The sequence below is a fragment of the Engystomops pustulosus genome, chromosome 10, assembly GCF_040894005.1.
Source record: "Engystomops pustulosus chromosome 10, aEngPut4.maternal, whole genome shotgun sequence".
Classification (NCBI taxonomy): Eukaryota; Metazoa; Chordata; class Amphibia; order Anura; family Leptodactylidae; genus Engystomops; species Engystomops pustulosus.
Window position 1 is genome coordinate 66,432,239 of NC_092420.1, and position 24,227 is coordinate 66,456,465.

General features: G+C 40.1%; 1 protein-coding gene across 2 annotated transcripts in view; it reads left to right on the forward strand.

Annotated features, from left to right (window-relative positions):
- Positions 1-21: 21 nt before the first annotated feature.
- The window catches only part of RPAP2 (RNA polymerase II associated protein 2), a 51,997-nt gene continuing 27,791 nt past the window's right edge, over positions 22-24,227 (forward strand). The window contains exons 1-10 of one of the 2 annotated variants that reach the window (XM_072128778.1): positions 22-235; positions 1,748-1,793; positions 2,799-2,913; positions 3,168-3,266; positions 3,663-3,728; positions 5,024-5,112; positions 6,680-6,715; positions 11,657-12,539; positions 12,778-12,872; positions 17,886-17,966. In XM_072128778.1, coding sequence (XP_071984879.1) covers positions 181-235; positions 1,748-1,793; positions 2,799-2,913; positions 3,168-3,266; positions 3,663-3,728; positions 5,024-5,112; positions 6,680-6,715; positions 11,657-12,539; positions 12,778-12,872; positions 17,886-17,966 — 1,565 coding nt within the window. In that variant the 5' untranslated portion in view covers positions 22-180. Of the gene's footprint in view, positions 236-304; positions 530-1,747; positions 1,794-2,798; positions 2,914-3,167; positions 3,267-3,662; positions 3,729-5,023; positions 5,113-6,679; positions 6,716-11,656; positions 12,540-12,777; positions 12,873-17,885; positions 17,967-24,227 lie in introns of those variants that run through there. The other variant, XM_072128779.1, reaches the window with a different exon arrangement.

Genomic DNA, 24,227 nt, shown 5'->3' on the forward strand with positions numbered 1-24,227 from the left:
AGAGCTGTACGATATTGAGGCTTGAAACGCAGCAGAATGGCGTTGATTAAGACATGGAACGCATAGTTATTCAAAACTGAGGCTTGAGACGCAAAAGTGAATGGGACGGAGGTTTGGAACGCAGAAGTGTATGTTAGAGAGTCCTGGAACGCAAAACCCGGAACTGAGTTTGTAATAAGCATGGCGGAGAGTAGGAGCGCTTTAAAATCACGCAAGTTCACCAAGAAGACTGCAGGTAAGGTGCAATATGTGAAAAGTGATATGGAAGTCAGGGTTTTATGTAGTATTTGGGGTGTTCTATACTGAAACCTTGAATAGGTGTTATATTGCATCCAGTCTCTCCTCCTGGAGCCCTTCCTTTGTCACCCATTATGAAATACTTCTTACATGGGTGATGTCAGGGTGATAATCCATGTCTGTATGTGATGTATGACATAATAGTGTGCGACCCCTGCTCTGGACCATCACTCGTGAGACTGAATGAAGGACAATACTGGTGGCATTAGCCCAATAGTCAGTGAAGCCAACTGTTAGTATCTCTTAAGTCCCCCAGAGCCCCTTAGAATATTTCAGTTTTTACTTGAATTCTAATTTAGTTAGTTGATTTAAACCTTAAAATTTTTTGCAATAGTAATAACCTTGTTATTATTCTTGTAAAAACCATGGTAAACAAACTATGGAAACAGAAATGAAAGCACTGAGCTCACCGCCGTGCAGTCATTACTGTATGTATGCCCTCATCATAACTACTCCTATATAAATGGTTGGAGGGGTATGCCAAATTCATCTGCAGGCAGTTTCGACTGCACAGCCCCTTCCATCCGCCTAGAGCCCTCAGGACACAAGATGTCACAGGAACTCTTGAGTGACCCGTTGCTCCCAGCGGTTAATTCCAAACCTTAACAAGGTTATTATAATATAGGTGACCTTATTAGGGTCTTATACTTAACTTCTTAAAGTTTAGAGTAAGTGGCTAACCCCTTTAAGCACTCATTTTGGTGCTATCGTTAACACTGTAAAGGAAATCTACCACATCAATTTAACCTCTACAAAGAACCACCAATCTTCTTATGTGTTACCCTTCGGCATCTTCCTTGTAAAATCAACTTTTAAAATAATTTTAATGATCCCAAATGCCCATGGGGGTGCACCAGATTTTCACTGATCTACAGCTTCACTGGCTGTTATACTGTCTACCTCCTCACCCTCGGCACTTCACCTTTCCCTCTGCCTGAGGTAATCTCATAGCAGTAGGGGAAGTTCAAACACTAAGAGGTAGGGGGTAGTGCTCCTGCAGTGTATGAGGCTGCAGCATAGAGGGGATCTGGTTAGGCCCCCAGTGGCATTTTGGCTCATTAGCATAATGTTAATTTTAGAATGGTGGAGGCCATGAATAACAGTGCCTGGATCTATGAGTAAGTGGCCCTGGCTTATTATGCTTCATTTTGATGGTAGATTTCTGTTAACCAATCATGTCCTGATCTATGCACCTGGATCATAGTGATATCTGGACTTCCTCTGCAACAGGAATCCCCCAATATGCGCATTGCAAACTTCCATGTATTTAATTTGTGTGGTTGGAAATGGATTAAAGCAAATTTGCAGAGGGATGCGGTACTGTAGTTCCAGATACTCATTCTATTTCTGTGAAAGAGCTACTGGCATCATTCTATTATGTATTAGATCATTTTCTGTGTTGAAGTCTCACATAATATTTCTGCTTATTTCCTTTTGATTCTTATATTAGGTAAAGTGCAGTTCAGCGAGTCAAGTAGTGAAGATGCTGAAAAGAGGTAAAGTCCAGGTAGCATTGAGACTGATTGATATTTCAGTGATGCCGGGTTCATATGGCAGTGGTACTTTTGATAAGAGCAGGAGAAGTGAGCTGCGGCTGAGTGATGACAGGTCAGAGATTGCATAGATTCTCTATGGGGAGTGGAATGAACGAATCACAGCAGCTAGGTCTACTGAGAGAAGACTGCAGAGGGAATGATATGGACAAATAATGACCAGGAACTACGGCTCATATACGCTGTTCTAAGAGTTTCTTGAAAGGTAAGGTACGCTTTAAAGGGAACCTGTCATAAGCAATTGGCTTAATAATCCATTACCAGTATATTGTCAGAGAGCGTAACACCTTCCAGTTTTTGTTTCTTTCATGGTCCAGTGTGGTGGCATCATCTTTAAATAAACTTTGAAGTGAGATGTAAATTGGTTTTATAAAGTAAAGAAAGGGGGAAAGTTTCATACTGGATTCAAGGTGGAAGCTCTAAACATCATCTCCTCTGTGATTGATATAATGCATCTGACTCCAGGAGATTTGGTTAGTGATGTCTCTGGATGCAGGACCATCAATTACAGTAAAGCGTGCTTTCTGAGGAAGAGAGAGCTTGACTTCAGTGTTAAAATCTCCACATCCATGACTGTATATAACCAAAGTTGATATTCTGGATGATGTCACTGGATCATGAAAGAAACAAGATCTAGAAGGTGTATCAGCTGGTTGCCAACATACTGGTAGTGGTTTATTAGGTCAATTTCTGATGGCAGGTTCCCTTTAAATATGGTTCCTAAATCAGGTCATAATCTTCATATCCTTATATACTTGATAAATGAAAAGCCACAATTGTATATTCTGCTTTCCGATTATAATTATTCAGGATTTATTCCTTCACTACATCCATATAATGACAACAATTGCCAACTAGGTCTGTGACGACGGCTGCTCAGGACATCACAATGTGTTATATATACTGTTAATCTATGTACATCTGAATAGTATCTGTATGAACCCGCAGGAAAGCAGCCTTGGAAAATGCTATTCGGAAGAAGATTGAAACAGAGAAAAGAGCGCTTCAGATAGTGGAACGACTCCTTGAGACCAACATCACAGAAGATTTCCTGATGGACTGTGTAAGTCTGTATGGGATAATTCTACAACAATCTTTTATAAGATTGGTACATTATAGTTGTATAACGGCCATTCATTTCCATGTGTTGCCCGCTCCATAGGACTTTTGTGAATAACACATCCTAAACTCCTTGTTATTTGGATGATTTTACAAATCTCTAGGCCTTGTGCCAAATGTTTGCAAGTTTCCATATTTCCACTTTGTTCTCTTTATACAGACCTAATGGTCCTAATACTTCCTTTTTTCCCCCTACAGGCTAAATTTATTTCTCCATCACACTATAAGGATATCATAGAGGAACGGTCTATTATAATGATATGTGGCTATCCAATCTGTAAGAATAAGCTTGAAAATGTAAGTACAATGTGACGTATATCCATGCTTGATTTTCATGGTAGATTTTCTTCAAGTTATCTTGAATCCACAGGGGTCTCATTCTCACTAATGGGTTGAGTGAGAGGTCAAGCATGCATCCTCTCATTAGTTAGTACAATGGGAGGGTCAGAAATTGACTCTGACTCTCTCCTAGTCAGTGATCTGACTAGGGAGCTGGAGATAGCTGAGCGCTGTGCTAGGCAATTTTCAACATTTCATTACAATTGACTGTAGCTGCAGGATGCATACATGTCTTGCCACTCCACCTATTAATGAGAATGGGAACACCATTTTTCAGATTGCTGGTAGTCCAATCTCGTGATCGGTCCCAGCAGTCTGTAATAACCTTTATCTTTTATTTTCTTTCCTCTAAAGGTACCAAAACAAAAATATAAAATATCCACCAAAACCAACAAAGTATATGACATTACAGAAAGAAAGGTAAGTGTCACATAATGATGATGATCTTTCGTTCCCATTATAGGCAGTCCTCGGGTTACATACAAGATAGGTTCTGTAGGTTTGTTCTTAAGTTGAATTTGTATGCAAGTCTGAACTGTATATTTTATAATTGTAACTCCCGTCAAAAAAAACTCTTGAGTTGTCATAAGAACCAGGATTAACAATAAATCTTAATTGCAGACACCTTTGATAACTCTTGCAGCAGATTTTTGTAGGCTGGGACTAAAGTACAGTAAATTACCAATATCCAGAGGGCCGTTTGTAACTAGGGGTTGTCTGTAAGTCGGGTGTTTTTAAGTCGAGGACCGCCTGTATTTTCTTTCTTTCCCCCTCTTTTGCTGATAATAAAACCAAAAAGTTTCTCGACTAACACAAGATTTTACTGTACTTTATGCAAAGCTGGTACCGTATTTGTCTGAAATTAGGACCGGATCCTAAAATAATAATAATTAAAATAACGTTTATTTAAATATAATAGCGTCATCATCTTCCGGCCTTGCACTAGCAGGAGTTCTATCTTTACGCCAGTATAGTGAAGTTGCAGGAATAGTCCTTTGTAACTTCCGCAAAAAGTCTCTCTATGCAACTTTTTTGCAACTTTTATACGTGAAAAAAAGCCCTACAAAACCAATTATAAAACTCTGCTAATATCTCATTGGTACTTTCCTTACATGAGCACCTACCTGTGTATCTGTTTGTAGCCTTTGCGTCTACCAACTTCCTCTTCCCCAGATCATCCCCCTTCTTCTCCATGCAGCCTGTAGCATTCAGGTTGGAGGTGGGCAGTCTTCAAAAATTCTTCTGATTTATGGCATCTAGAAACACAGTTCTGGTGTCATTTTAAAGGTGAGAATCTCTAGAGTTTCTAGATGCCGCATACATAGAGGTAACCACAGTACAATTTACAGTCTGGAGTGGGAGCTATATATGAAAACTACACTCCCAACTATAGATTTAATACCTCTTTAAATATACACCAGAACTGTGTTTCTAGGTATTACAGTTCAGAAGATGTAATTTGTAGCTAGGGTTTATTTTCAGAAAAAAACTGGTTTATTTTGTATTTAACACAAATCTTGCATTCAACCCCATTCTATTTTTCACTCTGATTTCCATTATCTTGACTTTATGGCAACTATAGAATTAAAGTCTATCAAAAAAGATAACTTTGTTTTTATCATATCTTGACAAACCTGTAGATATCTGTAAGGGGTATGGGTTTATGGAAAAAGATGTATATGTTGTGATAATGAATTAATATTCTTTGGTTTCAGTGTTTTTGTAGCAATTTTTGTTATCGGGCATCAAAATATTATGAAACACAAATCCCCAAAACCCCTGTCTGGAGCAGAGACGAAGAGAGGTAAATACATTTATATTTTCATGTCTTCTCCAAAATTCAGCGAAATGTGGTAAAATGTTTTTCTATTTTTCACAATCCACGTTACCAACAATGCCTCATTTGTAAGGGCTCCATATATTGGACGCTGCTGGTCACCTGAACAGGGTTGCGAGTCCCAATTCCTCCTTAAAGGGAACCTGTCGGTTAAACATATCTTTGAAAACTGCTGTTATACAGCTATCCCTTTATCGTTCCTCCCTATGCTTTTAAAGTTCCATAGTACTTTCATAAAGTTTGCTCACCATCAATGCAAACAACCCCATGGGAATCCAATCATCATCTTTCCTGTTCTTACAGCATAGCCACACCTCCAGCTCCCTGAGAGACGTTGGCTGTGTGACTCGCTGAAGTTAATTCCTGGGGGTGGGGGAATGAGTGACTTCAGAGAAATGCTGACTTTCCCGAGAGAAATGAAGTTCCTCATTCACCCTCCTAAGGAATTCTCTTCAGGGAGTCACAGTCTCTCTCATTCCTGAGGTATTGAAGAGGTAGCAGAGCCAAGTTGGCTCAGTTGAAGAGAGAGCACCCCTTGTCAATCTGGAAGCTGTAGGCATGGCCTGAGTTGGAAGGACATGAATATGCATAGATGGGGAGTCAACTTAACGAACGGACTGAGGCATGGAAAATAACAATATAGGGATAGTTGCACTGCTGTATAAAAGTGCTTTTCAAATATATGTTTAGTGATTCTGGGTTTAACTGATGGGTTTCCTTTAATGCATGAAGAGTAGGAGGTAAAAGAAATAGAGTGGTGGTTTAGGACGCATGTTACCATTTCTTACGTTTTTTAGGATTGACAGAGGTAACCTATCCTCATCAACCACTTCTCTATTCAAAGATCTGGGCTTAGGAATAGATATCAAAAACTTTGATAACTGAATGTGGAACAGTTTTTTTTTTTTTTTTTTTTTCAGCTACTGAATTATTTTTATTATAGTCCTATATCTCTACTTTAGATAAAGTTAGCTGTAATCTGTATTTGTTGGATAATCTAATCCCCCCCCCCCCCTCCGATAAGAAGCGTAAGAAGCCATAAGAACTGGGATGGTTAAAATTACTTAAATAGAACAAAGAGTATTTTGTTATTCCTAGTTTGGGGAAATAACCTAACTTGGTGATTTGCAGACCTAACACAAGACAAATCCAAAAAGGGCCAGTAATTTTATAGACAGTATCTTACCCTGTGTTCTTGAGGTTCTGATTTTGATCTGTCCTTGTGAATTGGTTACAGCAGCCTACAGCAAAAATCGAAAATGATAAATCCACACAGCGAAAGCAATTTTTTTTTTTTTAATTGGTTAAAACTCTACCCCATATGACCACAAGGTGGTGCTAGGCATTGGGATTTGGAAACTGTTACCTATTTTGCTGCAGTACAAAGGATGAAATCTACATCTCCCTTTATGAAGATCGTCTGGAAAGTGATAAAGTGAAGAATCCATCATTTATATAACCATAGTGTTTGACATTGTGATTGTCTTCCTGGATCCGGTTTGTATTAATTTTAGTTTCTTTGTCTCCTTTCTAGTCCCCTTGTCATTAAACTTCTCCAGGAAGGAAAAAGGTAAGTGTAATTGTGCTATTTCAATTATAAGTTTGACATATTCATTTCTTTATACAATTTATTGTGGGAAGAAAATTTTTTACCCTTCTGTATTTACATTATGACACTTTAACCTCTTCTCGACCACTCCACATAAATATACGGCAGCTTTTACTGTGACAGATTGCCAAAAGGACGTTTATTTACGTCACGACGGTGGCCAACCTCAAACCACTATATCTCCTGAACTCTGGCATCTAGAAACAAATTAAACAGGAGAATCCCTTTATATATAGATGTGTATGTATATGGACGTATCACAGAGCCAAAGATCTTTGCCCTTCAAGTTGTACTAGAAAAGTTGATTTTTGTGTAGACCTTTCCATTGTCCATTATAACTCTAAGGCTATATTCACATGCACAGGTAACAAGTTCGAAAACCCTGCTTTTAGACTTATTGGCACTACATGGCAATCATGGAATTGCCTACCAGCATTGTAGCACTGTGGGATATGGGTCACTGGCGGTTGGTTTATTTATTGCCTTGCACATCTGCAGGAGCAGCAACAACCTGTGTGTCTGTACCAGAAGCCCCCTCCTTATCCATAGACTTCTATGTTAAAAGAAACCGGAGAGGTAAAACTTTGCTGGTCAATATAGATTAATCAATTTTATTAAAGAAAAATACTTCTTACTTTGGTTTATTTACTTGTGGCATTGATTTACAAAATGTTTTTTTTTATAAAATTAGGCCATTGTATTGTACAAATACTTCACAGTGATCACACAAGCTTAGATGCTCACTTGGGAAAATGGTGGTGACTGACTATTAGGGTGCGGTCACTCGTGGTGATTAAATGCTGGACACTGGGTGCTGGTTATCGATCACATTAATTTCCACGGAAACGCGTTGTCTGTGACCGCACCATTAAGCTCCTATTGCAATGGCCAGGGAAGTCTCTGGTCCTAGGTGCTGCAGTCATTAGCAACCTTGGTATTAAGGGGTTTAGAGAGGGGGACCTTAAGGGTACATTCAGTTTTTAGATGCATTGTTTGTTGATCAAACCCTTTAGCATCCACGCCTGATTTTGGCTTCAAAAACTGCATCTGTAGAACAGAACGTGCAAACGCACCCTAATGGCTTGACAAAGCAGCCAGGGGGCCTAAATCTCCTAAAGATATGTGCCTAGTGGAGATAAATTAAGAAAACCTCAAATCATTCCTCACACCCCCCCCCCCTCATGAAAACGTAATGGGGCTTATTTACTAAGGGTCCCGCGTCCGCATTTCCATCGGGTTTTCGATGATCGCGCCACTGTGACAGGGATTTAAAAGGGGATTGTGTCAAATGCGATCAGATTTTGGCGCATTGCTGCCGGCTTTCAAGAGACAGAAATCGGGGGCAATCCGACCTAGATGATCCGACTGATTTGGACAGAACGCGGGATTTACCTTTAAAAGTGTGCGCCGGGAAGAAGATGGTGAACGGCGGCGGACCTGAGCGGGGAGCGACACATGCAGGATATTGGGAGTACCATGTAAGTGAATTGCGGCAGAGTTCATTCTTGTTAGACACTCCGGATCGGGGAACGCGCAGGACCAGGTAAGTAAATCCCCAATACCTTTCATCTTTAAAAAAAATCATTTATTTTACAAATAGTTTACTCTAAAATTATGTTTAGTGAAGAAGCGCCCTCCGCAGGCCTTGTCCTTTTCCGTCCCCCAGCACATGCTATGATGTCAGCGGTGGCTGATGTGATAGTATGCGTCGGCCGGCATGCACGAATCTGCCGCTACCTACAGAAGAAGAGAAGGCGCCGGAAAGATGAGTCTTTATTTTTTTAAGTGCTACTGGGGGCAGGCTGGATGGCTATTTCCTGGGGAGCAGGGGGCTGGCTGGCTATATAGGGGCAGGGGCTGGCTATATACTGGAGGCTGTGACCAATGCATTTCCCACCCTAGGCTTATACTCCGGTTAATAGGTTTTCCCAGTTTTTTGTGGTTAAATTGGGTACCTCGGCGTATACTCGGATCAGCGTATACTTGAGTATATATGGTAAAATGAAAACTGAAAAACAATATAAAACTGTTTGCCCAAAAATAAAAAAAAAACTGCATTTGTATCAACCTAAAGAAAATGGTAAAATAATGTTATTTACTAGAGAGCAGAATAAAAATCCCCTCCCCACGCAGCTAAAAATAATGTATGCTTTAAAAAAAAAAATAAGGATGAAAAGAACAAAATTGTTCATCTTTTTCACAATTAAAAAAAAATATCTCTGCAAAAGTAAAACCCTCCTAGATGGGGGCTCATTGGTCTTTTTCTCATCTGTATACTTATTGCTTTAGTCTGTTTTATGAAACAAATATAATCTCCAATTCATGAAACAATTATCCTGTCATATTGTGGAAAAATAAATCACATTTTGGGGATGTATTGTCTTCTTTCAGCCTTTGGTAATTAGATGGACGTCATTTTTGGTGTGTGGTGTGGGGTAACTTTGTTTGATGTGTATGATTTACTGTACAGCTGCAGGTAACAAAGCCGCCTGTTGAAATCCTACACAAATACATTCTATGTACACAGGCGGCGCACAATATCACCGGCAGAACCCAAAGTCCTATTCATTAAATCTGATGACAGTTCAATGCCAGATTTATTTGTGTTGTGTTCAGGGGCCCCGTCATGTCTTTCACTACCTTTTATAGCCTTGTGCTAAATATAAGGGAATAACCACTAAATCTGTATCTTGTATTGATACATTTATTCGCACTGTGATTTCTGTCACATCCTGGATTATGTATAGATAACGGTGCTCATACATCTACTTTCATTGCCGTCTAGGTTTTTAATATTATTCATTTTGGGGGATTTTATCTCTTTTTTGCTAATTTGCAAATTGATACTTTTATTTCACTGTTTCATTTCTTTATTAGATGTGAATCTTAATTCTCCAGTAAACCCTTTTGCTGCTTCTTGTGTTTTTTTTTTTTTTTCTCTTTTTTACTTCCTTTCTGCCACATAAAAACTTTTCATAGAATTAATCAGCAGCCATAGGCAGTATAATGTAGATATTGCTTTTATGGCTACGTGGGCTCACTTAATAAAGTTTCTTTTTGTATTTATATGTACTGCGTATATAGAGTAATAAATAGAAGAGTGAGAATCATTCTATATATATCTTGTACATAAATGAGTTTGCCAGTGAGCAGTAATCTGCCAGTCCACAGTGGCCAAAATGACTCGCCAATTGCTACCACATTAGCTAAAAGTTAGTGTATCTGTCATTACACTCAAATCGGAAAAACATTTTAGGGCCTTGTTACTTACATGCTGCTCATTCTATCCATAGTCATTTTACTTTGCCCGTACCTCCCCCACAGTACCCCAGTCTCGTTGCATGCCGTCTATGTTTTGTTTCTGTCTAATCCTTCATCCAGGTGGTAGATTTCATTTAAAAAAAGAAGAAAGGCAGAGGAAAAAGAAGGGCCCAAGAACATATTCTTTAGTGAAGTACATTAAAGTTTTTACAGTTGAAAGCTTTACTATTCATTATATGCAATTTTTTTGAAAGTTTAGTTACACTTCAATATAATAATGTATGAGTATTGCAAGACAAGAAATCCAGGGCTAGTTATTCCCAGTGCCTATACTGCTGCCATACTGCCCTCAAAAACACAGAGGTACCTGTCTTTAGCAAATTTTAGTTTTAGTACTGTATAAAAGTTTAATTCACTTTATTTGGCTCCCTGCCAGCAGTGTGTAGCAAGCGCCTGGGGAGGAGGCTACTACCTCTACTCAACACCATTCCCCTCCCTCCCTGCCTGTTCAATGCACATGACAGGGAGGGAGCTGCATGAGTGTGGAGGAGATAAGACTGACGCAGGCACACACAGGCTGCAACTGCCCCCCCATCCCTGAAATCACCACACACTGCTGGCGGGAATCCATGTAATGTGAATTAAACTTATATAAACTACAGAAATGATACAGAATCCTGACCAAAGACATTTTTAAAATTAGAATAGCTGTCGCCAGCTAAAAATGACAGTCCTGGTGACAGCTTCACTTTAACTTTTTACAGACGGCCCCTGGATAGTGTAAGCTCCCCACAGAGCTGGATCATTAAAGGGAGCCCGTTATCTCAGATTCACTCAGTGCTAGTGCCTTCTGCATCATGTAGTCTTTTCTCCACTGATGCCACTCTTGTCTCCTAGCTTAGCTGTAAGGTTGAGAAAAATAACTTTTATTCTTTATGTTGATGAATGTCATCAGTTTTGGAAGCAGGTAGCAGAGAGACAGAGTCAAGGTTTCCCTTGCATGCGCATGCGCTGTGCATCTTCTCTGCTGGCTTACTCGCAGTACACTAGGATGTATTCCATCCAGCTTCTCTGATACAGCACTCAGTACTCTCGCTATACACTGCAGCGATAACTTCGCACCTTGTATCACAGAAGCTGGACTAAATGCATGGATATTTCCATAGTATTGCATGGCACTGCAGGAAGCATGCTTGACCTACCACTCCATAGATTAGAGAACCGGACCCCCCTGTGATTAGTTGGGGCCCAGTATTTTGGCTTTTAGGGATCAGGTTGTTATCCCTTACCTTGTGGTTAATGTAAAAGCTTGCATAAAGGAGAGGTTGATGAGAAGCAAGATGTACTATTCAGGTAGGCCGAGGAGCAGCTAAATGCCCCTAATGCACTGGGAGAAGCTACAACCCTACATATTGATCCATTCTATTTCCAGTTCCAGTGCTGCTGTTTGCTTACATATAGTATGATACGTCCCAGTGCCTATACTGCTGCCATACTGCCCTCAAAAACATAGAGGTACCTGTCTTTAGCAAATTTTAGTTTTAGTACTGTATAAAAGTTTAATTCACTTAATCCAGTTCTGAAGTTTTGTATGACGAGCTTCACTTGTAAAGTCCAAATTTATCACTTTATTTTTTTTAGTGGCAGATCTGGAGAAGAAATCAAATTAACCGATAGGCGCATTACAGTTTCAGAAATAGAGAATCCAAAAAGTGCGACAGAAACTGGTGATTTAAGCGGTGCAAACAGCGATGAAGAACCTGAACAGGCCTTTGTCTCCTCTGTTATTCCTGCCCCTGAACAAACCCATAATGCTGTAGAATCACTACAGGACGGTAGTAATGTCACACAGGGGGAGAAGACTTTGGACGCGGTGGACATAGACCAGAATTTGGCAGACACAACCGAAAGGTTAAGTCATTGTGATTTAAATAACCCTGAGATGTCTTTTGAGAAACAAGGAGACTTTGCTTCTGGACAGTCCTTTCAAGAGGCCCAACATAGTTCAGAGGTGGCCCAGTCTTCAGAAGTAGTGACTGAAGTGACTCGAAGAGCGGTAAGCAAACGTGGCGTTGAGCATTTACGGAAACTGCTCTCCAAATCTAAGAGTCAACAAGTGTCCCAACAAGCCATTGTTTCTCCCATATTAGTTAAAAGTAGTATGATGGATGTTCTGACACACACCTTGAATGAATGGAAATCAGAGGATACCATGAAATATCTCTTCGGTACAAATTATGTGGTGCAACATAAAGAACACAATAAAGTCACCACCACCCAGTCACAGGATCTGGATGAAGATGATTTAATCTTGGACAATGATGACCTTGAGAACGCTTCTCATAGCGCTACAACCTTCAATGAAAGTTTGCCTTTTAAGAATGAGAACAGTTGTTCAAAACCCCTTCCAGATTATGTAAAGCTCAAAGAAGAAACTCAAATGTTAGACGTTCGAGTCAAAGAGTTCTTTAGGGGGCATTACATTTTACCCGAGGAGGTGGAACGTGAACAAGAGAGACCTCAGGTGGGTGAAAGCCTAGTCCTAAATTGAACCATAATAAACCAAAACGTATAAAGACTTTCCCTTCTTCACCCCCCCCCCTTCCTGTGTATATATATCGTAAGTTGGAATGTCATTGTGATTGATTGAGTATAATATATTAACAATATAACAATAACCGTACAGAATATTAACAAAAGAAAAAAGTAAAATAGTCATACAAAATAGGGATTAATAGTCAAATAATCAATTTTTTTTTCAGGAAGCAGCATCTTGGGCTCCACCTCTTCCTCTTGTGGATTCTTGTTCCCAGCAACAAATCCGCAAACGCATCGTAATAGAAAAACTGAAAAAAGTGTAAGTATTCAAACATCTGTGAATTATATGTATTCGGAACTACTACTACTCTATGTAGTTGATTTTGACAAGCCTATTTTAAGGCTAAAGGAAATCTACCATCAAAATCAAGCATGGATAAACCAGAGACACTTGCCTATCGATCCGTGCTGTAGCTTCATAGTATGTTACACTTTCTCACCCTCCCTCTTTCTGATGTAATCTGACTGCAGTGGAAGTTTCAGAACAAAGTGGGAGGGGGAAGCTTCATAATTATAAAATTTTATTTTAGAAGGAAGGAAGTCATGGATAACAAATATTAGAAGATTACCACAGTCACTGTGCCTGGATCAATGAATAAGTGTCCCTGGTTTATTATGCTGGATTTTGATGGTAGATTTCCTTTAAGCACAAAAGAAATTCTCTCCTTTTAACCTAGTCATATAGATGATTTGTTTATTTTTGTGATATGAGGCATACATTTTGTCGGTTTGAATTGGTGATCTTTTACTTTATTTCTTTGTGGACAAAAAAAGATAACCTTTTTTTCCAATACTGGTTTCATTTTACAATGGGTCATAATATTTCTGGGTTATTTTTATAATATTACCAGGTATATAAAAAAAAATATTTTTTAATTACTTTTGCATGTCAAGATCCAAGAGCCAGAATTTGTAAAATTTTTACCAGCAACCTAGCTTTAAAATTAGTTACCGTATTTTCCGGGCCATTAGGCGCACCGGAGTATAAGGCGCAACAGTCCGATGCGCCTTATATATGTAATAATTCCATATATAAGGCGCATCGGACTATAAGGCGCAGGGTCGGGGGCGTGGCGGAGGTCCGGGGGCGGAGCAGAGACCCGACGAGACGCGACGCCGAGACGAGACGCGGAACGCGGGGAAGGTGAGGGGGAGGTAAAGAATAGAATACTTACATAGATCCCCGCTACCGGAGACAGCAGATCTCCAGCGGGAACTGCAGACCACGCGGCAGAAGTTGTTCGTGCCGCGTGGTCTGCAGTTCCCGCTGGAGATCTGCTGTCTCCGGTAGCGGGGACCTATGTAAGTATGGTCCGCTGCCTCAGGAAATCCAAGGCTTTTAAGTGCGCCTTATAGTCCGGAAAATACGGTATATTAAAGGGAACCTGTCACAGCATTTTTCACAAATACTGTAGTGACAGGTACCCATAGAGCCCTAGTAACTATCTCACACCTTTCTTTTAGCTAAAAAATTATTCCCCTGAGATTCCCATGTCATATAGTTTTACCTGGTATCTAAGCATGGCTATAGCGAGTCAAGTGGGCGTGGCCCATCCTATCTCTGTATCCTGCTACAATGTCATGTGACCAGGGTGACATCATCACATGTCCCACATCTGTATACTGGCTGTGTACTACATGGGGGGCTGGCTGTGTACTACATGGGGGGCTGGCTGTGTACTACATGGGGGGCTGGCTGTGTACTACATGGGGGGCTGGCTATATACTACACCCTCGGCTTATACTCGAGTCAATAGGTTTTCACAGTTTTTGGTGGTAAAATTAGAGGTCTCGGCTTATACTCCGGTCGGCTTATACTTGAGTATTTACAGTACATGTGCATTGTGTATGTATACTTTTATTTCACTATTTTGCTGACCTTACGATTGAAATGATTTGATATCCCACCGTCTATATTGTTTACCTAGCATTAGTGTTGTTTTGTTGTTGATTTTGCTTTCATAGCTGGATGTGTTAGTACTTCCGGCCATGTATGACATTATGTGTATTATTTTGAGCTCTTCTCTATGGCCCTTTTGTTGTCACCTTCCCCTGCCCAGCTCGAGCAGGAAGCTGGCTTCTGTTTTTTGTAAAGTGTGAAAAGTTGCACTGTTGATTTTGTTTCCAAGAAAATAGCACTCTTTTGTGAAATTGGTGCAGTAGTTTAAACAATTCATTTTCTATATGATTTCGGGTTACTTTCTTTAATTTCTTAGATATGATTATTGCTCTTACATGCAAAAAAATCTTTACTTGGACCTTGACAAATTGACAACCAGGTGTTGCCATTGATCTTGTCCACAATGCATGTCCTTACACAGTTTGATACTTGTCTTGGTCTTTGTATGGACCACTCACTGCTTGGCATTGGGTTTTTTTTTTTTTCGTAGTTCTCTTGAAAATTTACTAACTAACAAAGAAAACTAAAGAGTTAATTCCTATTATACAATAATTTCAAGCAAATCTCATAGCATCCAAATTCCCCCTCAGCATAATCTAGTGCATATTCTAATCTCTACAGACTTGCCTGTTTCCAGTGATCTAATTTACTATAACAGAGTAAATTAAAGTTTTTCGCTTTCTGGTGCGCCAGGGGCGGGGCTTTGCCTGCAGTTTACTAGATTTCTACTTCCTTTACCTATTTAATAAGGGGGTTGTCAGTCATTGTGCTAGGCCATGATGGATGGTAAACCGTGGCATCAAATAAAAGAAATACAGGTGCACTAAGTGACAGCCCCGTCCATTGTGCACCAAGCAGCGCATTTACATACAATAAAATCATAATTTTCTCTAAAATGAGAGATCACTGAGAAACGGTCATAGTAAATCTGGGAAGCATATGAAGAGCACTATCCAAGGCTCTATTGTTACTTAGAGAGGATTATTTTGTGGATTATTTCAATTTTTTGTAATGAAATACATTTATCAGAAGAGTTTATAGCTACCGTTACACAGAAGACCCCTCTGACATCCTTCCAGACTGAAGTGGTAGATTCCTACAATAGTTGTGGCTGCGCCAATCCACTATCATCAGAGCGACTTTGTACTAATAGTAATAATGTATCTTTTATTTCTAAGGGGCCCATCCTATTTCTCAGTGTTATAAAGATCATGGGGTACAAATATGAAACGATTGGAACAAGGGCTCTGCTTGCAAGAGCTTACAATCTATGAGACTTCTTGTATTTGCTCTCTCTCCGATTCTGCATTTAAATGCTGTTATTAGTTGCCTTGGCAAAGAGAAAGCCCTTTAACCTGTAGGTGTCACTATTGTAGTTGTGTATGTAGCAAATGATAACAACACGCAGTGATCTATAATGCTTTAAGTCTTTAGATTTAGTCCAACAGAGTGGATTTGCTGCTGAAATATGCTCTGCACAATACAGACATCATGTAGCCATGTGAATTCTGCTTTGCTTATCATAACTGTTTATGGCTTCTCAAACCCTACTATTCCAGTGTTTATATTTGGGGTCACTGTTTTGTAAAGGCAGATTCTCACAAACTACCGGTACGTCTATATCTAAGATCTAGACATATTTGCTAATTCACTGGAGATTTTTCTCCAGATTTCACTGCATATTCCACCGAGGATTTCTCATCTTCCATTGAGAACGTAGGGATCTGCAAAAAATCTGAAGCAGAATTTTTTTCTTAAACCACAGGTTATGTGCTATATTTCTCCAAAATAAGACTTCTACTATTTTTCACTTGTAAAATGGGTTAGGGCTTTTTTTCATGTCTTATTTTATGTGTGAACAATATTTTTATTCTTGAACAAAAAAAAATCTACATTTATTTAATTATAATCATTGTTCATATTTAACTCTAGAACTCTCCAAACCCTGAATTCCATTGTGAGGTTTTTGTGGCTCTGTTGCCATTGGAATTTTTGAACCTAATTTCTCATGTCTCACAACCTTCCTTACACAAGCTCCTCTTGTCCGTGTAGCTGCTTGCAGCATATTGCATCTGTCAGCCCTTTTTTTCCCCTCCTACTCCCTTACCATGCTGCCTTCGGCTGACAACCTGAAGAACGGCTTTAACTGCTGGTGTCATTTTAAAGAGGAGAAGTTCCCCTTTAAAACCACACCAGGATCATGTTTGGAGGTGCCATATCAGAGATATCCACTGTTAAAGTTACAGTTGGGAGTAGCAGTTGTATGTGACAATCACACTCCCTATTGTAAAATTCATATAATATATAAAAGGGGAGTTTCTCCTCTTTAAAATGACACCAGAATCATTTCTAGTTGCCAGGGTTCAGAAGAAATAACCGTTTGTAAATAGGGCTTATTTTCAGATAACTCTAGGTCTTCTTTGTGGGGTAGGTGTGGTTAAGTTTCCCTGCAGAAATATTCCCAAATGTTTAAATAGTATCACCGAGCCACTCGGTCACTGTTCGGTCAATCCATTGAAGAAATTTCACACAATTTGAAGTGGAAAATCTTCTCTATTTTCTGATCTTCTGCATTTGCCCTCCTATAGCAAGAGCAATAATGAAGAGGTTCTTTATTGAGTCTTCTTCTTTCCACCCATTGCCGCCATCTCTCCATATATACTGTACTTGCTCAACAAATCTATTTGTAAGGTTATTTTTCTAATTCATTATAATAGGGCATTGATGGCAAACCTTTTAGACACTGAGTGCCCAAACTACAACCAAAACCCGCATATTTTTCACAAAGTGCCAATGTGACAATTTTAGCAGTAACCTATTACTCCCTGCTCTTTCACAGGTTTAAATTGTATAAGCACCTGAGGAGACAAATACAGTAGAAAGAAAAAGAAGTTTGGATTATCATTGTAGCTTCCTTCTAGGGTTGCCTGGGACTACAAGAGGCCTTGAGTCCTGTCTTGTGAACTCTGCCCTGGGGTGATGGCAAGAGTGCCCATATAGAGGGCTCTGAGTGCCACCTCTGGCACCCGTGCAATAGGTTCGCCACCACTGTAATAGGGATTCTTGGGTTGGCGGGGGCCTAAACCATGTGGGTATATGTATTACAGAGGGCACACAGCCAAGTTACCCCCTCTATGACATCCATATGACTCTAATAAAACATCAGAAATGGTCTGTCATACAGGTTACATGCTTAGCAGTCCATGGGTGCTGTTTGTAGGGTCTCACCAATAGAATCCATTCTGTGCCTAGACATATGTCTGCTAGAGCTATCTGTGAAGTTGTCACTTAGAGGTGACATTCTAAGGTTTATGTCTGATCGATGTCATTTAATGTCTTTACTGAAACTAATTAATATTTTCTTCTCTCTAGTCTTCCGGCTATATTAATACCACTTCAGATAACATATAGTGATGTGTCCAAGGAGTTACATGATCTGGTCAAAACATTCAGGTGAGTTTCATGTTAAAAATTTGAGGATATTCAGGTTATGTTCCACAAAACCTTCAACACAGCTCGGTTTGGGTACCCGAACCCAGGCACTCACTGGTAACAGCGGTAATAATAATTACTTTATTTATATAGCGCCAACATATTCCACAGTGCTACAGAGTGCCACAGAGATTGTAAGATCAGTCCCTGTCCCCATGGGGGCTCACAATCTAATCAACCTACCAGTATGTTTTTGCAGTGTGGGAGGAAACCGGAGGACCCGGAGGAAACCCACGCAAACAATGGTGCTGGAACCAATCACAGATGTTAAATGCTGCAGACAATGCATGAAATAGGGGATCTCATGATTGCGGGTACTACTGAATGCCAAACTTGCCAAACCCAAACTGGCTGATTATGTAATAATTTGGTTTGAGAGGACTAGAAAAACACATTAAGTTCTGCACAATATTCACCACATTATTGTATTCCCATTTTTATTCTGTGCCACTTCTAAGAGCTAAAATAATATTTATTTCCACTAATAGCACTTTTTCCTGAAACGCACTATATTGTCACTGATGTCAGTGTACCACTCTACTACATATGTTGGAGCTATCTGGCTAAGGAAATAATCTTACTTCTAGATCTTGTAATATGGTAAAGTTTGCTACTTTGAAATGGTTGTGTGTAGTAGTTTAGTGGAAGGGTTTACACTGGGTAACAGGAGCAGCTATTTCCTTCTCGGTACATGAAACGACAAGTGATTTTAGCGTTAAGAGGCTGCAGTGATGATATCGGTAACCTCTGGCCTCTCTATGTCTCTGAGCCGGAGAGAAATGACAGTCTGTTGTCACACAGCCCAATAGAGGGGACTGACGGAGACGGGTGCTTATCACAGAGCTGCAATTTTCCCCTCGACTGAGTCCTTCAGAAACACTTCTAATTCATCCTATTTGCTGCAACGTTTTAGTCCACTCTGTACAGACGAGGAAAAGCTCTAAGGAGACGTCAGAAGACATTTTAGTACAGTTCTAGTTCATTCTCTGCAAGGTCCCAGTGTGCCTGTACGCTTTCGTTACCAAAACCGAAATGTCACATTATTCTCAGGAGGATGTCTGTCTGTCAGGCCACTATGCAAGCTAAAAGGTAAATCATGTGCTTCACTTGGGCCATTGGATATAGTACCTGGGTGACTGCTACGTGTCCAGAATTTAGAGTCTCGCTCCACCTATAGGGCTCTACGTTCTATATACAATACAGTTTTACTAATCCTGTCTAATAGGATAGGCTAGACCATATATAAATGGTCAGATTAATGGTCAGTCTCTGTATTTATCATATATCTATAGGTCATAGGTGGAACCCCATTCCCAAGGTAAATGTGGATATGTCCTAAATACATAAGATGGAAATGCCCCTTTACAGGGAATCTACCATAAAAATCCAGAGCATGATAAACACATACTCATAGATCCAGGCATCTTCTTATATTTGTTATCCATGACCTCCTTCCTTCTAAAAACTAACTTTAAAAATGATGTGACTAAGCGACTACCCTAGCTGGCTTTACAGGCTGTTACACTGTCTCACACACACACACCCCCTGCCTCCTCTGCACTTGTACAGTGAGTGCTTCCTGCTTTGATCTCTACTGAGGGAGCAGGGGGATAACAGTCTGTAAAGCCAGATCAAAGAAGGGCTAGGGTAGCCTATCAGGCTTTAAAGTTGATTTTAGAAGTAAGGAGGCCATGGATAACAAATATAAGAACATAACGGTGCCTGGATCTATGAGTAAGTGTCCCTGGTTTATCCTGATGGATGTCAATGGTAGATTTCCTTAAAGTCTTATCACCTTCCCAGCAAGCTCTCTACCCCCTTGTCAGAGCTGCTTTAATGGCTTAAAAAATTAAACCATAGGGCCAATATGCAAACACCAACACTTCATTGCAACTTTTCCTAACTTTTCACGGCCCTCATCACTTTTGTAAAAAGTGGATAAAGATGGGAGGTCAGTGGGAGGATAGTTTTAAAACTGCATGATTTACTATACCTTGGGCCAGAGAGCTGGGGCAGCTTGTGAGATCTATTCCAGGTTCTGACATATGGGAGCTTCATAGATGCAGCAGAGTTAGTGAGAGAGTTAGGTCAGATATGGTTCCGACTGGTGCACAAAGTTGAGGTTGGGGTCATTAAGGTGGAGTCTTGACTGTTTACTTCCTGTGGATAGAATTGGTCCATGGTCATATGATGTCACACAGGTGCACTTCTCGTTATATAACACAGCTCTGAGATATGACGGGCTGTGCACCTGTGCGACATCACATGACCAGGTACCAGTTTTGAGCCTCAAGAAGTAAACAATGATGCTTCGTGATGAATGTCGAGAAGCAGAGATCTATAAAACTGCAAGGAATACTGGAAAATTGCACAACTTTTAATTACACAAGCCATGTCAATTATTTACTGAGAGTTGACAACCCTTTTAACAATTTCTTCAAGACTGTTTACATGCAGCCTGATAAACACCGCAAGCAACACTTTTTATTATTCACCTGATCTAGATCTCAAGATAATTTTTTGACTAGGTTTCCCCTTTAAATTCACTTAAGGGAATCTTTTGCTCTGAGAGCAGTTTAGTATGGTATTGCATTTAATATGTGGCGGTATGGGTTATTTATAGATTTCCTGTAAATCTCAGGGGTTTTTTTTTTTTACTGTATTGTTTGCATTCAATCGGTAAATCGTGGTACAGATGCAAAAATAAAAATCAATGTACAAGGTAACAATAAAGGGGACCTACCACCACGATTCTACCTATAATATACGTGAGGATAGCCTTTTTTTTGGCTAATCCTCACGTCCCGGCTATCCTTTTGTAAACTTTATTGCTTGTATATGCTAATTTTCTTAAACGGCTACTGGGGCGTGGAGTAGCCGGACGTGAGGCTACTAGTCGCGGCTACTCCACGCCCCAGTAGCCTCGTTCCTCCGCCTACCAGGTAATCTTCGGCGCGCAGCTCCTCGTAGATGCGCGCCCTCGTCCGAGTACCCTGCGTTCTATTGGGGGGTTTTCTCTTAACTCATTGAATCATGCTCTGGGTATAAAAAAATATTAATTATTCGCCACCCTGTGGATGGATCTCTGAAGGCTTCCAGATGCACTGTTCACTACAGGAGAAAGAAGCAGAGAAGCATGATACAGGGAGGGTAAAATCACTTTGACATCCTTTAAACAGAGATGGCAAACCATTTAGGGACTTCAACCAAAAGCCACTCATTTATCGCTAAGGGCCTACACAGCAATTTAAGTAAAAACCTATTGCTCCCTCTTCTTCCACAACTGTCAATGGAATCGGCCTTCTGAGGTCACCAACATAGGTGAAAGAAGGAGGGCAAATTCGGCTATCATTGTAGCTTCTCTCCACGGTCCCTCTGTACTTAAAGAATTTTGGGGCCATCAGAAGGAACTCTAAAGATAATTGGCCCTGTCCTTAGCTTATTTCTCTACCTGCAGACCCAAGCAGCCAAAGATGTGTTGCTTTAATATGGCCCTGAGAGCAGAAGTTGCCTGGGACTGCCGGGAGATTCTGTCCTGTCTAGTGAACTGTGTGCTGGGATAATAGCCTGGGTGCCATAAAATACACAACTTGTTAGGAGAAGTGTGATTGGTGGTGCCGTTAAATGGTATTGCAGGTTGTCATTATCTTCCACCACAACATTCAATCTCCATGGCACGGTTTTACCCTTGTGGGAGACTGAATTGTTTAGTTCTAGGTTTTCATTCTAATCCCAACAGTCTGACTTCAACCTTTGGAAAAAGTGATACATGCTTATGGATAGAACACCCCTTTTACTTAAAGGGGTTCTCCAGTAACATACAAGTTTACTTTTATCCATTGCTGAACCCCCCACAGATCTTGAGAACAGGGGTCCGTTGTATCCCTGTCATACTCTGAGTAGCCGGTTGTGCGTGCACAGGCTGCTCTATTCATTTCTATGGCGCTGACAGAGATTGGCTGCTGTCTTCATCACGAGGTTTGACAGGGGTACAACGGACTGCCGTTCTCTTGATCTGTGGGGGTTTCTTCACTGAGACCCCCACCAATCAGCAAGTTATAGCCTACCCAGTGGATAGGGCCTAGCTTGTATGTCACTGGAGAATCCCTTTAATTTGAGAAATTCTATGTAACACAAAGTTGCAGGTTTTAAAAATGTGTCCCTCTATTTTATCCTGCATATTATTGCTGCCTTTTTGCAAGCAGTTACTGTAATATGGAGTGACTCTGCCTCTCACAGGTGGTTTTCTATCGGCAATTCCTCTCGATATAACAGCTCAAGTAGCATATTAATGGCATGGACCAGTGTTGGGAGCTTGCCAATCAATAAGAACATTGACTAGTAGTTAATAGACACAAAGATCTGCAGCTACTACTGTTTGTGTACATGGACATCGCCTCCCCATGCTTCAATCAATAGCTGGACATAGTGCACAGCACTCGCTGCTCCTCGGCCTGTTTGTTGGCAGGTCCCCAGATGAATCAGGCCTGTCTCTATCACTTATCTCCAGCCTAGCAGATTTACAGCATTGTCACATGAGCGCGGACTGTCAGCATAATTCCTGCAAGCACATCACTGCACACATATCATTCCCACCACTGATAGCCGCCTATCTCTTCACTTCACAAAGCTGATCCTATCGTTCCTCCTCAGCTCCTCCCCATTTGTGAAATCTACAAATTCGTATGCAATTGCATTGTTTAAAGGAATACCCCGGAAGTCTCTGGGTTGAAATACCAGTGAGTCTCGTTTTCTGGTACATGCGGTCCCCTACTTAGGAACACCCGACTTTTAATAAAAATATGTTTAAAAAAAAATAAGAAGACCCAACTTACAGTCAACCCCTAGTTACAAACGGACCTGGAGATTTTGGTAATTCAACTTAAGAACAAACCTACAGAACCTATCTTGTATGCCTGGGACGGGACTGCAAGCTCCCAACACTGGTTCAGGCAGTCTCTGGGTTACGAACATGATAGGTTTTGTAGGTTTTTTCTTAAGTTGAATTTGTAAGTAAGTCGAAATTGTATATTTTATAATTGTAACCCCAGCCAAAATTTTTTTTGGTCTCTGTGATAATTGCATTTTAAAAATGTCGGGTTGTCATAAGAACCAGGATTAACAATTAAGCATAAGAACCAGGATTACGCAGAAACTTCTGCTCTATAACATACTGCCTGCAGATAGGACATGAGATGCAATCTGCTCAATTCCTCCTGCTCTATAATATGCTGCCTGCAGATAGGATATGATATACAATGTGCTCAATTCATCCTGCTCTATAATATGCTGCCTGCAGATAGGACCCGAGATACAATCTGCTCAACTCCTCCTGTTCTATAACCTGCTGCTGGAAGATCAGACCGCATTTACATGTGACAAATTCTCTTACAAGACTGAAAAACATAACAACCCCCTCCCTCATTTAAATAATTTTAATACATATATTGTATAAAACAGTAGTTTCTAAACAAAGGATTTTGACCTTTTATATAATATTCTCAGTAACTGGTGAACCTGTATAATAATCATCTATAATATGATCATATACATGTTATAATTGTAACCCCAACCAAAATCTTTTTGGTCTCTGTGATAATTGCATTTTAAAAATGTTGGTTTGTCATAAGAACCAGGATTGACAATTAAGCTTAATTGCATTGATACACCATTAATCATTATTACAGCTGATCATTGTAGTCTGAGGCTAAAGTACAGTAAATTACCAACATCCAAAGGTCTGTTTTTAACTAGGGGTCTGGTGTTCTTAAATAGGGGACTACCTGTACTCTGCATTGTGCCCTGCCTCTGTTATTCTTCCTGGTACATATATAAATTGACAACTTTACCATTCCCTTTTTATGGTTATCTCCTGTCCTAAGAGGAATAACAGAGCAACAGCACAATGCAGAGTTGTAAGAAAAGATGTTCCAGCATCTCTATTTTATGGGAAGTACAAGTATACAGTATACGCTTATTCGGACAACTTTAAATAGCCGAGGGTCCCTGCACATTAGCAAATTTTCAAACCAAACCCTGCAATCCACTTTGCCACAACTTTATCCCTGAATTGTCTGGTGTTTTGCTTGGTTTTCATTGTGTTGTTTATTCACTTATGTTCTCTAAGAAACTTCTTAGGTCTTCACTAAGCAACTGTAGTTATACTGACCATACAGACGGATAAACTAAACTTACCTCAGGTATTCGGTGACTTAAAAAAGG